At 32.8% G+C, this 15,758-nt stretch overlaps 1 protein-coding gene across 2 annotated transcripts; it reads right to left on the bottom strand.

The window, feature by feature from the left end:
- Positions 1-3,754: 3,754 nt before the first annotated feature.
- Positions 3,755-13,785, bottom strand: LOC101251030 (putative zinc transporter At3g08650). Of its 2 annotated transcripts, none has more exons than XM_004229597.5 (6): positions 13,393-13,785; positions 11,649-12,361; positions 9,680-9,964; positions 8,218-8,346; positions 7,566-7,663; positions 3,755-4,869 (listed from the first exon to the last, which is right to left on the bottom strand). In XM_004229597.5, exons 2-6 carry the CDS (start codon positions 12,117-12,119, stop codon positions 4,056-4,058), a joined length of 1,797 nt encoding a protein of 598 aa, XP_004229645.1. In that variant the 5' UTR covers positions 12,120-12,361; positions 13,393-13,785; the 3' UTR covers positions 3,755-4,055. The 2 variants fall into 2 exon arrangements, with proteins under 2 accessions (XP_004229645.1, XP_010324663.1); XM_010326361.4 differs by having other exon boundaries at positions 11,649-12,366; positions 13,393-13,722.
- Positions 13,786-15,758: the final 1,973 nt, after the last annotated feature.

The following is a 15,758-nucleotide window of genomic DNA, read 5'->3' as shown; positions in this document are numbered from 1 at the left end:
AATTTCATCTTAGCTATAAGTCCCGGATCTATTAACTATAATTTTCTTAGTCCTAAATTAGTCTACGTAAAAGCTAGAAGTCCCATATCTATATATAAATATAAATATATATATATATATATATATATTTCTCCATTTTTAAAAGAATGCTTTAGTTTGATTTGGAATAAAGTTTAAGAAAACAAAGAAATTTTTTAATCTTGTGATTTTAAGCATGTCACGTGGAAAGTTAATGTTAAAGTGTTGTCAAAAAAGGAAAGAAATCATTCGTTTTGAAACAAACTAAAAAGAAAATAAAAATATTCTTTTTAAAACAGAGAAAGTATATATTATTTTCTTAGTCATAAATTACTTGTCATATTATGCTTATTAAGAGATACTTCAATTGAGTTTTGAAGCTAAATTAAATAAATACTTTACAATTTAAATTTAAAAATTAGAGCAAAATTTTCTCATATCAATTTAACTTTTATGATATTTATCAAAATTCATATTGCGAAAAGCAAAACATAACAATTTAAGAACATAAACATATAATCAAAATAGGAAAGCCTTGCCTATAAATCTATATTTTACTATCGAAAATATTAAATTAAGATAAATCACGTTTATCGAAATTTAGAAATTAAGTAGAGATGGTGGGGACAGAAAAACTTTAAGGCACTCATAATAATTTTTGACAGAATGTCTAAAATACAGCTCCCTATGTTGCTTTAGAAACTTTGAACATGACTTTTTTTTCCTCCGTAATCCATGCAACAAATAGTATATTAATTAGATTATTTTAAAAAAATTATTTATTTCCATTTGATACTTAATTTAATTATACATATTTTTTTTAATTTAAAATCCAAATTCCTAAATTCCTAATAATTTAATTATATTCAATTTGGCAATGGAAAATTTCATTTTTGAAGTAGAATACTACCTATTCAAAAATGAAATATTTAAAAAATTTGAAATTCAAGATTTTCTCCTAAATAAAATATTTTATCTGTTCTTAATTACTTGTTTATTTTTTTCTTTTATAGTTATTTTTAATTACTTGTCTATTTTATCAAATCACAAAATTTCTTTTTTAGAAATTTGGCATTCTAAATTTTATTTTTCTTCCTTGTTATTAAATTGTTAATCAGATTTATCAAGAATTCACAAGTTATTACTCTCTCTTTCTAATTAGATGTCCGCTTTTAAATGGACACATTTATTAAGAAAATAATTATTAATATAAATAATAAAAATTATTATTTCTTAATTTATTAAAATAGAAAAATAATTAAAAATAACGAGAGTATTTTGATTTTTAGTACAAATATAAAATGTACAAAAAATCTAATGAAATAGTGTCCTTAATTTAATTAAGTAGTGTGGTTTAGTGTAAATTTAACTAATTAATTAGTGATGGAGTGGACCCTTAAGTTGATCACAGTTTGAATTTAAATGGATCGATTATGATGGGATCCAAAGTTGTGGGGCCAAATTTGGCGTTTAAGAAAAAATTGTGGGGTTGTTGGCGTGATTTACTCTTTTTGGCATGTGAAATATTGACAACATTACCACTTTCCTCCGTGACCCACCAACGATAATCGACGTAAATTATTAGTTTTTTTTTTGAATTATTGATAAATATAAAAGTATTTTTTCCGTCTCACTTTATATGAGGCAATTTAACTTGATGCGGACTTTAAGAAAAGAAAAGAAATTTTTTAAAACGATTGGTTCAAAATGAATTCATTATAGAATTTTGTGTACTATATAATGAATATTTTAAGTTAAATTATTACTTAATATGTAAATGTATCAATTCTTTTTTGGACTGACTAAAAAAGAAAGTAAATCACATGAATTGGAACAGAAGGAATATTATTTTACTTGATTAACTGAACAGAAATATAATCCAAATCTTACAACATCAATAAGATAAATCACCAAGTTCTCATCACATTAAGGAGTACTTTTCTCAGTTTTTATTAAGATATTCATGCTCGTACAAGAGTTTGACTATTTAAAATCACTTGCTATATCATATGATATATCTAAATTTATAAAAACATATTTTTAAAATAATTTAAAATAAAATTAATAATTTACGCTAAATTTAAAAAAATCGCTCTCTCCTATATTTTACGCTCACTTTTAAATATCACACCGCCATCCACATGGGGTGCAACTGTATTTCTTTTGGTTGTTATTTGTTATTATTATTATTTTTGATATTTAAGAATTTTAAACGCGTTACCATTTAATTACTATTTAATGCTTATAAATTGCTAGTAGTTCAACAACATTATATTTAAAACTTCAATGTCAAGAAGCTAGCTTTAAATTAGAGTGTGCATATTAAAAGAACTTTGGTTAGTAACGCTTTAAAAATATTAAATATCTCAAATATAGTAATGACACATTATTTTATTGCAGAAAACCCAATCAACTAGATCGTCGAGCTCACTTAAGTTATGAATAATTCAGATTACATCTCTTGCAATTTTACAAACTAATTTTGATTTTCAAAAAAGTCACTCAAATATAAACTCCCTCTCTGCCCTCTCTCTCACTTGAGACTCTTCTCCCTCTCTCTATATCGCTCTCCACTCTCCTTTATATGAAATTGATCTATGAAACGTAATTAGCAAACTATAGTTATGACACGTGATTAAGCTATTTTTTAATTTTAGTAATAGGGCCCCCCATAAGCGCCAAAGATCGGTGATGTTGTCATGATAAGTGTGGGGGCGATAGGGAAACCAATCCTCCCTGCTCGTTCCTAGGTCTTTTTTTTTCTTCTCGCCGGTCTCATCATTCACGCAATTCCCCCGTCCATCGATTGTTCTATTTTTTTTCTTTTTTTATGGCATCTTTGGCCCAGAATACGATTAATTCAGCATGGGAAAGAAAAGCAACGATTGGAGTGGAAGAGTCAGAGTCGAAAAGAGGATTCCTCGCTATTCAAAATTAAGACTTTGCAGTGATTCGTTTAAAACAATTTAAGAGATTTCCGTACTAAAATAGAGAGATTTTAGGAAGAGAGAGAAAAAGATACAAAGAGATTTTTTTGGAGAGAAAAAAAATTGAACCAAGGGCGTGTTTAGTTTGATGAAAATATATTTTCAGAAAATAAGTAGAATATATTTTCAGAAAATAAGTAGATTTCTTATTTATCTTTTTGTATTCAGTATGGAAGAAAAAAGATATTCTGACCAATCCTATGAGAGGTAAAAGTGAAGGTGGAGGACAAGGGTGTCGGAGATCGAGGCTATGAGAGGTGAAGGTGTATATTAAAAGGTGGAGAGAACACTATCAATGTGAATTGCTCCATGATTCTCCGGTAAATTTCCCTCCATGGGGCAAGGTGAGGAAAGCACCATAAGTTAGCTAACTTCTGGACCAAAGATAGTCTAGCTCAACCTCCAAGTAGAAATTTTTACTACGAGTCGTGATCCAATTAAAATGGGGTATTTCTAACATTGAGAATCCCTTCTCTTATTGAATAGTTCAATAGCAAGTTAACGGGCCGGAAGAGAGAGCACCTTCCCCCCAAAGGAAGTAGAACGCGGTGAAAGAATTCTGTCGTTCAGTCAAAGGTAACAAGTTGACAGCTTCGGGAAATCCCAAGCAGTGAAAGAGAAGTAGGGTCAGGCCGCTTCTTTTCCTTACTTGCACGAGGGAAGTTCTATAAATAAAATAACTCTGCAGTTTAAAAGTGCAGACAAACCATTCTACAAACTTAACAGTATTTAAATTTAAATACACAATATGCAGATAATACCTTTTATTCTTCAAGAATATTCTTTCTTCAAAATTAATGTTAAAAGGCTTATCAATCTGTACTGGTTAGAAATGAACATTTCACTTCCAACTAAACAAAGTCTCTAACTAATGTACAATAGACAATCCCATCTTTTTCCTCAACTTCCTATGCTTTCTTTTTGTAAGTAGTTTGCTGCAAAAATCAACTCAACAGCTTCCAGTAAGTTTGACGTCCACAAGGCTGCGTCCAAACAGAGTTAACGAGAGATCTTTTTGATCCAAAACGTTATCATTTTACTCAACTTTCATCACCTAACAGCTTCTGGTGCAGAGTTGCAGTAAGGCGTATGCAAGCAAACCAACTTTGTGAATGCTAGACAAATACTCGCAAACAAAATGCCTATTATCAGTCCTGTTATGCTCTTCTGCTTTTGGAGGCTCATTGCCCTCTTGAAAATGCTCCCAAAACATGGAAGTAATCCTCCACATGCAAACATCATAAGGTGATCCAAACCACTGTAGTCGATACCTGCAAGTATGGCTCCGATTGCAGATGAAGGACCCATGAAGCCAATAAGAGCAGCAGCTAAAAGGGATGCATGCCAGCTGTCAGTTGCTCCATAAATGCAGCTAGCAACAGCGGCACCACGTGGGAGTCCGTGAAGTGAGACAGGAAGAACCATGTGCCGACCAAGTCCATAAGCTTTCGGTGCAGCAACACCCAAAGCGAGCCCCTCTGATAGTGCATGGAGGGCAACTGCAGCACAGCACAAAATTGACTGAAGAGTGAGACCACTCACTGGCAATCCTGTTACAGCAGATAAAGCATCTGCTGAAGTCCTCTTGCGACTTCCAATTTTAATGACACTAGAAGTTGAAAAATGGGAAAGTGAGAATCCTGTTGCAAGGAGAGAGAAGAGGGGGATAAACTCCATCTTTGATGATAAGACTAGCTGCAAAGGACGCCATACGCCAAGGACGAAGGCCGTGCCGCAGGCTACACCAGTTAGGAGAGCATGCTGAAGACGAAAAGCAAGAGCAAATGCAACAAGAGATACACCGCCAAGCAGTGGACCAAACCCGAAAAGTAGAGAAACAAGGAAGGCAGAAGCATCCTCCGAGCTGCCATTGCAACATGATTTGGTTAGAGGACAGAACACATCACTAATGAAGAATCCATATCAAACTAAAAACATACATAGCATAAAAATATTACAGATTCATTTTCCAGTTAAATCTTTCAAACCTTAGGTACAACGAGACATTTTTGTTCTGGAAGACTGGTATCAACATCCAATAGCTGCTTGCTAGAGCAGGATTTTCAATTCAAGAACTAGACAAGACTGCGGCTATTAGTTTATTGCTACTGGACAAAATAAGCTTTACCTAATGAACTGGAAAGGCCGCCACATGAGTAAGGGGGATTACAAGTAAAAAGATTTGAAGGTGTTCAAGGACAAAATTTGAAGGTGGGTCGCATGAGTACGGAGAGTTCACACCAATAGTTCATCCTTCATTTGATGAAGATGTCCAATAGTTCATCCTTTCAGACATTAGGTTTCATACTGCATAGTCCTACTGGGATGCTCTGCAATGTATCCCCAGATAGGGCATAGGATATGTCCAAATTCTATAATCGGATACATTTGCACTTATTTTATGTTGTCTGCTTGTCTCACAGAAAATAACCTCAATTCTATAAGAGTTAAAGTAGATATTCAATCTTGAGATTAATTAAAACTATGAGAGGACCAGCCTTTCTGCATTATAAACCACAAGAGTGCTCGCTGGTTTAGAAATCATTCAAATGCGCTCCCTGCTACTCATTTTGCTATCTGCTTAATGGGAGGCCCCAGATGTCCCTATCTCAATCATCCAGTACAAGTAAGAAGCCACAAGGACTCCCATTTACTAATACTGAAATCATGTCATATAGAGCTTGATATATTTCCTCCACCTTTCCAAAAAATCCATCTTCATGGTTACAAAATTCAGAAAATCTCAACTCACATGATCACAAGTCCTTCCGAAATCTAATTTTCACACTCTTGCTTTCTTCCGGGATCCACCACCTCATTTGCCACTGATGTTACATTTGAAGTATGTCAATACCTTCAAAGACTGCATTCAATACATTGACACTATCTCAAACGACACCACCTTTACTAGGCACTAGGATAATATTTTATTGAAGTTGAAGGACTGAGTTTTTGTCCTTCAATTTGAGAAGAAGTATTTAGCAAGTTACTCCATTTGGAAATAAACTTCACTCGGAATGAAATTGTGTGAAAATTAAAGATTAGTGAGCGGAAACCATAATTTCACTTGAAATACTCTTCAAACCAGAATTTCAATGCTTCACTAGAACTTCAAATACGAACTTCAATATTTACAGCTATTGTTGGCTAAACTAGTATTTAGAAATATTGAAGTTCAATATTAAAAAATTGTAATATTTGAAGTCCAAATGGCTAAGTTTAACGGAAAGCATGTTGTTATTAAGTGTTCCTCACTAGACTAGTAAATTTGTTTATTATGTTTGCTACTCCTTTTTTCTATAATAATGGCATTGAAGGCCGAAGGGTCTATTGAGACTCTTTCAAACTCTTGGGACTCCTGAAGGGAAATGATTCTCTCCATGATATCACCCTTTACTATGTCAAGCATTGCCGGGAAAAGGGCTTAGCTGAAATCATTTGACTCCAATATTGAACCGGTCGTACAGCTCTCATTACCTCTTTGTTAAATAAAATATCAAGAAAACAAATCCAAAGTTCTCTTTCACTTTCAAGTTTCTGATATCTCCCTCGTCAACCCCTCTTTTTTTTTGACAGGTCTCTCCGATCACATTCATTTCCCCCTCTATCTCACTACTTCTGCTTTGTTAAGAAACGATCTCCCCCTCCAACTGACTTAACTCTATCACACATAGTGTTGGCTTCCATAGCTCGTCTTCTTTGTACATTTGGGTACAGAATCCCACGATTTCCTTCTTGGCATCATTTTCTCCCCCATACAGCATTTACCATGTGCATGACTTCTTGTTTCTTTTTTGATATCCAACTGACTATTATATAATATGACATCAAATATCCACTTCCTTTTATTCTAAATTATGACATATAATTGAAGATATTCTCCACAATATCCACTTGACTATTATAATTATAAAGAATACTTTACAAATACTATTTGATGATTCTCAGACTTGTGTGTGGGCCAGACAAGCTACCTGGTGGATAGGTCCGGGGTTTTTTCAAGCCTAGAGGATTAGTCAAGATACGTGCAAGTTCACTGGGATGTTACAGATATAAAAAAATCTTAATGATTCTCTTGACTTCCAAAAAACTAATCTTAACGTCCCATAAAGCCCAGAATATTATTTTCTAAGATTAACAATACACATGACCTTCCCAGAAAAGCTCCAGTTTTCCCTAATATACAATGTCAATAGATTTTTCCGTATTATCTTTTGGCCACACGCCCTCCATGTAGACCGCAGCAATGTCAAAAAAATAGACAAACAAACAAGCTACACCATAAACCTAAAACAACAGAATACAACTACTAGTCTACAACTAATAGGAGGTCCTCCTCGGTTCAATCTCAGTTAACCAATTAATTAAAAGCAAAAGAAGACTTCAAAATGAAATCTAGATAGCAAAATGACAAGACATCTTAGTGGCCGATAACTCTAATAATCCTAAGACTACAAGTATGTCTTTTCTACTTCTCTTCACCAATCTGTTTCTACTTCTTCTCCTGTCATTGCAGGGGTGGGGAAGCAGAGATATAGGGTAGGTGAAAGATTTACTCACTTGTAGTTGTGGCCAAAACTCTGGAACACAGCACTAAGAGCTTCCATAAATGCTACTGAAAGAGTAGCAGCTGATGCAACATGAGATGGTGAGGCTTCCTGCCCAAAGAAAACCATAAATTAAAAGAAAATGTAATCAAGATTTCAGCAATATTGTGCAGGTCTATCAGAGATAGTATTAGAAACGAAATATAAGATCCAGCTTTAGGTTGTGGAATTAATGTAACCACCATATCGGGAAGTTGTCAATAAGAAACTACAAAACAGAGTATTTCCTTTTCAACTAACATCAATAATATTAGCTAATATTAAACATTTTGATCTACTGATTCAATCAGTTGATTAAATTCAAGGAGACAATTCCATCCGAAGTTTCATAGAACAGCATGTTTAGTGCTTCTGTACATATTAGAGTTCAACATACGTACATTTCTTGCCAACTAAAATCATCATGGATCATAACTCATAAGAGTGCATTTTTTTTATCCTCATTTTCTCCCTCTTTTTTTTTTTTTTTGATAAGGTAACATTGCTCGTTTTCCCCCCTCCTTTTCCTTTATTTTCTCCTTTTCTCCCCTATATGAGGTAAAGGGAACTATACACGTAAGTTATGAAAGGTCTTCCAAAAATTAAGAGGGCATTAAACAAATTACCTTGAATCCATCAGGAAGGACCTCAGCAACAACTATCCAAATCATACACCCAGCAGCAAAGCCAGTAGCAAATGGCAGAAATTTGTGAAATGCATCAGCACACATATATGATGGTACTGCAACAATTGGCTGCATTAAGAAGGAATTCAAGGCTTAGACATCAAATATATAATGACTACTTACAAAGGATGGAAAATAATCAAAATATAACTAAAACAGAAAACTAAAAAGCATACATCATACCTCACTTGTTCGTGATTATGCAATAACTTATATTTGTACACGCATGAACAGTATAAACTATTGTTAAAATAACTGGCACACGCATCTCTTATAGAATACAAAGACTACATCAGTGTTGCTGGAAGCAAGCACTTCATCGCTTACTTAGACACCAATATATCATGAGTCCCAACAAGGGATGGAAAAATAATTGAATTTTAACTAAAACCGGAAAATAAAAATCATATTGCATACCTCACTAGTTCGTGAATATGCAATAAACTTATATTAGTACACGCATGAACAGTATAAACTATCGTTCCAATGATTGGCACAAGCACCTCTTATAGAAGACAAACACAACATCAGAGTTGTTGAAAGTGAACGCTTCAGCGAGGCGTGGGTTTGTTGATTTTAAAGTGTGAAGTGAAATGAAAAAGTGATCGCTTCTCAGATGAAAGTGAGAAGTGTGTGTAGCAGGAAGCAATGGAAGCATATGCTTTTTTGTTTAAAATTTAAAAAAACTGGAGTTTTTAGAAGAAAAAGAAATCGCAGAACAATATTCTTTTGTTTCTCCATTCTCACTGCTTGGTGTGACTTTCTCATCTGAACTACGACTAGAATTCACTTTTTTCTGCTCTTCTTCTTCTTCAAGCTCCAGGGTATGGCTTCTCCATTGTTTTTCTTCTTTGTCGTCGCTGGCTCGCTGCTGGAGGGGCTGGGAATTTTTTTCCCATTCTTCCTTTCTTTCTTCCCGGGGTCGCTGGACTCCACTGTTTTTTCCTCTGCTGGAGGGGCTGGCTTCTCTTATTTTCTTTTCAGCTTTTTCTCTTATTTTCTTCTGCATCAATCAGCAGACTTATGTTTTCTCTAATTTGTTATTTTTTAGTTTATTGATTTAATGGTATTAGCCTCTTTTTTTTCTGGCATTCCAGTAGGCAGTTACTTGCTACTTTCTGATTTTTTGGTCTTTTTGTTTAAATTACACTTTACTTCAAGGAAGTGAGCTCTGCGCTTAAAGCATAAAGCGGGCCTCGTTGCTTTTTTCATTTTGCACTTCTAACAAAAACACTGGACTACATATCACAAATGGAAAAATCTGGTTGACTTGTATAAGAATCAGATAATACTTGTAGGATTAGTGAGAGCAAAATGTAGATATATCCCAACTTTCACTTTTCTACATAGAAATTCCAATTTGTAAAAGATGGTATATAAAAGATGGTATATATTCAATCACCTGGGGTAAGGAAGTTAATATACTCCATAACATGGCCTTCTGTGGAGAAACTCCTCTTGATGCAAGAACCATGCTCACAGCTAAACCCTCTGGTATGTTGTGTACTGCAATAGCCAGAGTTACCAAGATACCCTGAGAAAGACCTTTCGAGCCAGCAAAGGATACTCCAACACCAGCACCCTCCCCAAATGAGTGAAGTGTCATAATTCCAACAACAAGGATGACTTTCGTTGCATCTGCTCCCTTAATGTCCAGCATACTTACTTCACCATATTGTTCAAGAAACTGAATATGAACATAGAAACAACATGAGGAATTGCAACATGGGAATGAAGAAACTTGTCAAACTATGCAAGAATAACAAGAGTTCTTTAACAGAATTAGGTTTACTTCAAATGCAAAAGAGACTAAGAATCCTAAATTCAGCCAGCAGATCAAGCTAATACAACTAGCATTCGCTAGAAACACGACAAGGTTTTCATAATGTCATTCAGTAAATAGAAATTAGAAACAATTAACACAACACACTATATCTGATATCCACTGAACAGAATGACTGCAACTGAAAAACAGTAGCTTCTATACTTAACTCCATAAGACCCATTACCAGCACCTTCAAATTCCCAATATGGAAGTCAACATTAAGTTATAAATTTAGTTTGCAAATTCCATCCACTCAAGGGATAAGATCTATGAATAGCGTACTTCAATGAAGGAATATTAGCTAGAACAGTATATATTCTGCTAAATTTTAATAATTTCAGCTAAATCATAGTCATTCTCTTCTTTTCTTTTTTGGTTTTGACCTTTTTTAATAAAGGTAGTGGTCAAGCTAGCTCATGCACATCTCTAGTAATCCATGAACACCCTGCGAGGCTGCGACATCATACATACATGGGATATTTGTCCATATGGCTAATACTGAGAATATTTTGTTGGAATTCAAGCCAGAAATCTCAACAGTTACTCCTAAAACTCAACCGAATGCATATGGATTATCTTCATTGATAAACTAAGACTAAAGATTAAACATACACCTAGTCCATAAAAGCAAAGAAATACGTAGAAAGCTCAAGAATAAAAACTCAAAAGAAAGGAGAAGTAGTGGACATCCTTATCCAAGCAACATAGTGTATATGTTTTTGAAGGACAGTGATCGGGAATAAAAACTTAAATGAAAGGAGAAGTATTGCACATTTAGATTTTCTAAATAGAGTTGCACATTTACAAATTTACTATATCAACAGAGATCGGTTTTGATCTCTAACCTCTAAATTCCAATATTGCCATGCTTACAAAGTAGAGTTCTTTCCTTTAGAGGTAGCAACTGCCAAGAAAACATTATACATGAACTAAACCTATCACATGGAATCATGGACAACAGTGGACTGGAGAGCGAACAGTAAATCTTTATCCGATTTGTCTGGAAAGTCCCCAATCAAAGGAACGCCGTGCATGTGTTTCTTAGAATAAAAAAGGACTAAAATCAAAATAAAGGGTTCATGAATTTCCTTCAAGAACAAATACAATTTCAAGACACTAACTTGCAAGAAAGATGAAGCTCGGATATCCAGAAGAAGTTTGAAAGTAGGATCCCACAACTTCCTATTGATCAAACAAATTTTTTTAGAGAAATGTAATTTTGTTTTGATCATAAGTACTCTGAAGTTGAAAATAGTGGGAAAGCTAATAAACAATGCAGCGTAGAATCTGAAAAATAACAAGTCAAAGATACTGAAAGGCCAGCAGCACATGCCATGTATTAAGCTTTTACGTACTCATGAACCATTTTTTTTCTTTTGAGAAGGTAACGATTACTCATGAACCGTTTTCCATTTATATCCAGATTAATAGTCACAAAAATACATGATATTAGACATGATGATAAAATTATTTAATGTTATTCAACAGTATGATATAAAACTAATTGAAAACTGGACAACACGAAAATGGGAAACTAGTGCGTCACCTTTTTACAAAGCAATATGAAGATACCACCGGCCAAAATACCAGACACAACCCATCCACCACTTCCATGTTCCTGTCCTTCCTGAATAAGGTCAAAGCTCGCCGCCAACATCACTCCAGCTGCCATTCCATTGCATACTCCTGACCATTGAGGATCCAGCTCCACAAAGAAAAATGGTACTGCACCCAAACCACTAGCGGCAGCCATTGCCAAAGTGAATAATGCTACTGTTGAAACAGACACTCTGGTGTTATCACCTGTCCATTCACCTTTTCCATCCATACTGATAGAATCGATACCATATTCTTTACCAGAGCCATCAATTATATTGTTTCGGACATTCTTTAGAGGAGCAGTTATTACCCTTTGTACACCCACTTCTTCAGATACAGCTGTGACATAAGAAATCAAAGCTGATACAAACAGAAAGAATAAAAGAACTTGCACAAATCTCAACCCCATATTCTTCATGATTGGATCAGCAAATCACTGTAGCCCTGAAATTACTCAAAACCAGTATAATCATCAAGAGTGTCATTGGAAATTCATCATCTCAGAGGCTACAGATGTCAGCAGACTTAACTCCCTTTGGAACAAATAACTTTGTGGTGAACTTCTCCAACTATCAAAACCCACAGCATACTGAATCAACAATCAATTTTAAAAAATTATTGTTCCTGGTACTGCTGGTCAAAGGGTGTAACTGGTCCGTTCTGCACTAAAATGAATAATAGTACAGTTAAATTTCAACCAATTAAACTGTACTGTAGACAAATAGAACAAGCATAAGAAGACCAGCAGCAAAAAAAAAAACAATGTAGCAACTTTTTGCCCCTATGTTTCCACAATCCATGCATCGCCTTTATTCAACCTAATAGTTCATGTAGGTAATTTAGGTATACTCACCAAATAATTCACATACAATAAGCTTGTTCAGAGAGTTCGCCAATTAACATTAAAATGAAGAATTGTCTGAGATGGAGGAGAATGAAGTACAAGAGCCAGACAACAAGGAACACAAAAGAAGGGTCTAACAACTCAAACACGAAATCATAACCCCTGAATAAGCTGAATTCAGAGAAACAGTCTTTCCTCGGCAATCAAAAATTGTACAGCAAGTGAAACTTGGTCCGTGGTTAGATGATATCCCAAACACCAGTCACAGCACTAGTAAACCCCTTTTTGAAAAAACACAGCACTATTAAACCCTGAATATAATTAAACTGATTAAACTTAGCCTTCTCTTGGAGCTGACAAAATTTGAACTTTCTTGACAACATAACTCACCTACCAAAAAAGCTAACCAACTCTTTTTGTCCGTCTATCATTACAGTCAGTACTAATTGCGAAATATTTCCATCAAAATTCAGTTGACAATCTGTTATACTAATACATTACAGGCTTCAAAACCCCAGACACAACAAGCTCAACATTAAAAATCATATGAATATAAAGTTTGAACTAATAGGCAAAGCAACAAAATATATCAACCAAAACAACAAAAGGCATCAACAAGATTTCATAAATAAACCACCATTCCCACCTACCAAACCCCAACACGCCAAAACCCACAGAAGAAATTACAAAACCACACAGATTACCTCCAAATCACATATCCAATAATGGGTATTCATTAGAAACCAAAAAAGGAACAATCTTTACAGAAAAACCAATGACAAGATAGAGAATCCATTGACCTTCAAAAACCCATATGAAATAAAGCAAGAAATGCCAATTATTTTACCTATCTCTTCGTGTCTCAGGAATCTGAAGGATCACGACCAAACAGAGTTGAATTGCAATCAAGAAATTGTAGATAATTTAGGGTTTGTGACAAGAATTATGGCACTGACTTCAAAGGGGGATAAATATCCGATCTTTTCTCTATGGTGAGTAATCTTTTTGTCTAATAATTCTTCTTGTTGGCTAATAAAATGGAGGATCTCATCAGTTGACTCACTATGAAAAATGGGTTTACTCTATTTTCTCTGTGCATTTGACAAAAAAATACAATGTTCCATCCATGGATTTCATTGCCATTTTTCTATTTTTTCTTATTGAAATAAATTCTACCGCTATATCGACATGGGTTGCATCCTCAATTAAAGGTTTTGAATTTGAGCTTTGGATATATGACGAAAGTTTTTCTTGCGAGTGTCACCCCTAAATAGACTTTGTAGAACGCGTTTTGAATTTAGTCGGATATTCAATGTGAGCTCCAAACATTATCACTATCATTTAATTTGAACTGGATTAACATTTCTATTAATTTTGCACAAAATCAAACAAGTAAACACATATTTTAAATGACATAATATAATACTTATAAATATCAATAAAGTACATGTTTTTATTTGTTCAACATTATACCATTATACAATTTTAAGTATATAAATAAATCCTCGAAATTGTCTTTTAATTTATTTCAAAGTTTTACTTCAATTTAAATACATTATTTGTCAATATATTTGACGAAAAAGTAAACAATATTCTCTTTTAATAAATTCAGAAATACCAAAAATTATATTACTTTATAAAATATTATCTTTTATTTCATTCACTTCAAAAGATCAAAAAAAAAACAGGGGATAGAGATGTTATCTTTCCTTCTAATATAATATAATCTTCAAATTACATTTGGCTCAATATTCTCTTACAATTGTTTCCTATGCTAATAACAATTGTTCCGTTTTAACCCCCAAAACACAATAAATTTATTAAATATTTATTATTTTATGGATCACTAATTACTCATCCATTTTTAAATTAATATATTTATTAAAAAAAATAATTGACATGATAAATTTGTATAAATTAAAAACTTAAATTTTCAAAATAATTAATTGAAAATATAATAGATAAAAAAATATTTTTTAATTTATAAAATAAATAAATAATTAAAAAACTAAAAAAATAGACAAATAATTAATAACAGAATTAACGAGTTACGAAAATTCACTTGAGTAATGAACTCAAATTTCTCTATTTTAATGACTTGAAACATTCGATTGGTCTGTTATACGTCATTGGCTTAAATAAAGTTGAGTTGTCAGTTACTCTTTTTATTTTTAATTGTTTGTGTTTTTTATAATTTTTTTAAAAAAAATTATTCGTATATTTTTTGATAAATTAAAAAATAATTTTATCTATTATATTTTTGATTAACTATTTTGGAAAAAGTATAATTTTATAAAAAAATTAAACTTTTAATCAATCTACTTTATAATTAATAGAAATAAAATGACAAAACTAATTATGTCAGTTATTGTTTTCTTTATAGATTTGTCAATTCAAAAGATAACAAGTAATTAGGAGGAGTATTAAATTTGGCATACTCCTTGAAATACTCCCTACTTTTCAAAAATGATGGTCTCTAGTCAATGGAATTTAAGAAACGAAAGAGGACTTTTTAATCTTGTGGTTCTAAATTAAAGTTATGTCAAACGTACCAAAAAGTTCTTTAATCTTGTGGTTTTAAACATGCCACGTAGAAAGTTAAAATTAAAGTGTTGCCAAAAAAGGAAAGAGATCATTTTTCTTAAACAAACTAAAAAAGAAATAGAGACATTCTTTTTTAAACGAAGGAAGTAATTTTTTTTATGATATGCTTATTTAAATCAAGAATTGATCGAAAAATTATCTCTTTATCCTATAAAGATCAAAGACAAAATCTGCATATATTCTGTCATTTTTAAATTAATCTATAAAATTATACCTAGATATATATTGTTCTCGTAATTTACTCATATCGAAAATGATCAATACTAAAAGTAAAGCACGTATAAAATAATACATTTTCTTTTAATTTTTTAAACTGAACAAGAATTAACCGGACATGCATAGTAGATTGAGGGAGTAAATTTTTGAACTTTGAATTATTATATTTTTATTATTTTGGACTTAAAAAATAGGGTAGGTTTTTTTAAGAGAGCATTACATATATGGCTTATAATAAATGGTTTAAATTTATCATTTGAAATAAATTAAAATATTTTTTGAAACAATTCCATTACGACATTTTTACCAATGGCATGAAGAAAATGTGAAAACTGTTTGGTAAAGTCAAAATTCCACTAATTATGCTAATTTGTCCCAAACATCGAAAAAGTA

The sequence above is a fragment of the Solanum lycopersicum genome, chromosome 1 (genome assembly GCF_036512215.1).
Source record: "Solanum lycopersicum chromosome 1, SLM_r2.1".
Classification (NCBI taxonomy): Eukaryota; Viridiplantae; Streptophyta; class Magnoliopsida; order Solanales; family Solanaceae; genus Solanum; species Solanum lycopersicum.
Note: the sequence above shows the minus strand (reverse complement) of the source record. Positions and strands in the feature narration are given on the sequence as shown.

What these genes read in the sequence shown, in the direction of transcription:
- LOC101251030 (XM_004229597.5), bottom strand. Translation starts at nt 12,119, where the DNA reads ATGAAGAATATGGGGTTGAGATTTGTGCAAGTTCTTTTATTCTTTCTG. An exon ending in TCATATTGCTTTGTAAAAAG is followed by an intron (nt 9,965 to 11,648) that starts GTGACGCACTAG and finishes GTTCATATTCAG; the next exon opens with TTTCTTGAACAATATGGTGA. An exon ending in TCCTTCCTGATGGATTCAAG is followed by an intron (nt 7,664 to 8,217) that starts GTAATTTGTTTA and finishes TTCTTTGGGCAG; the next exon opens with GAAGCCTCACCATCTCATGT.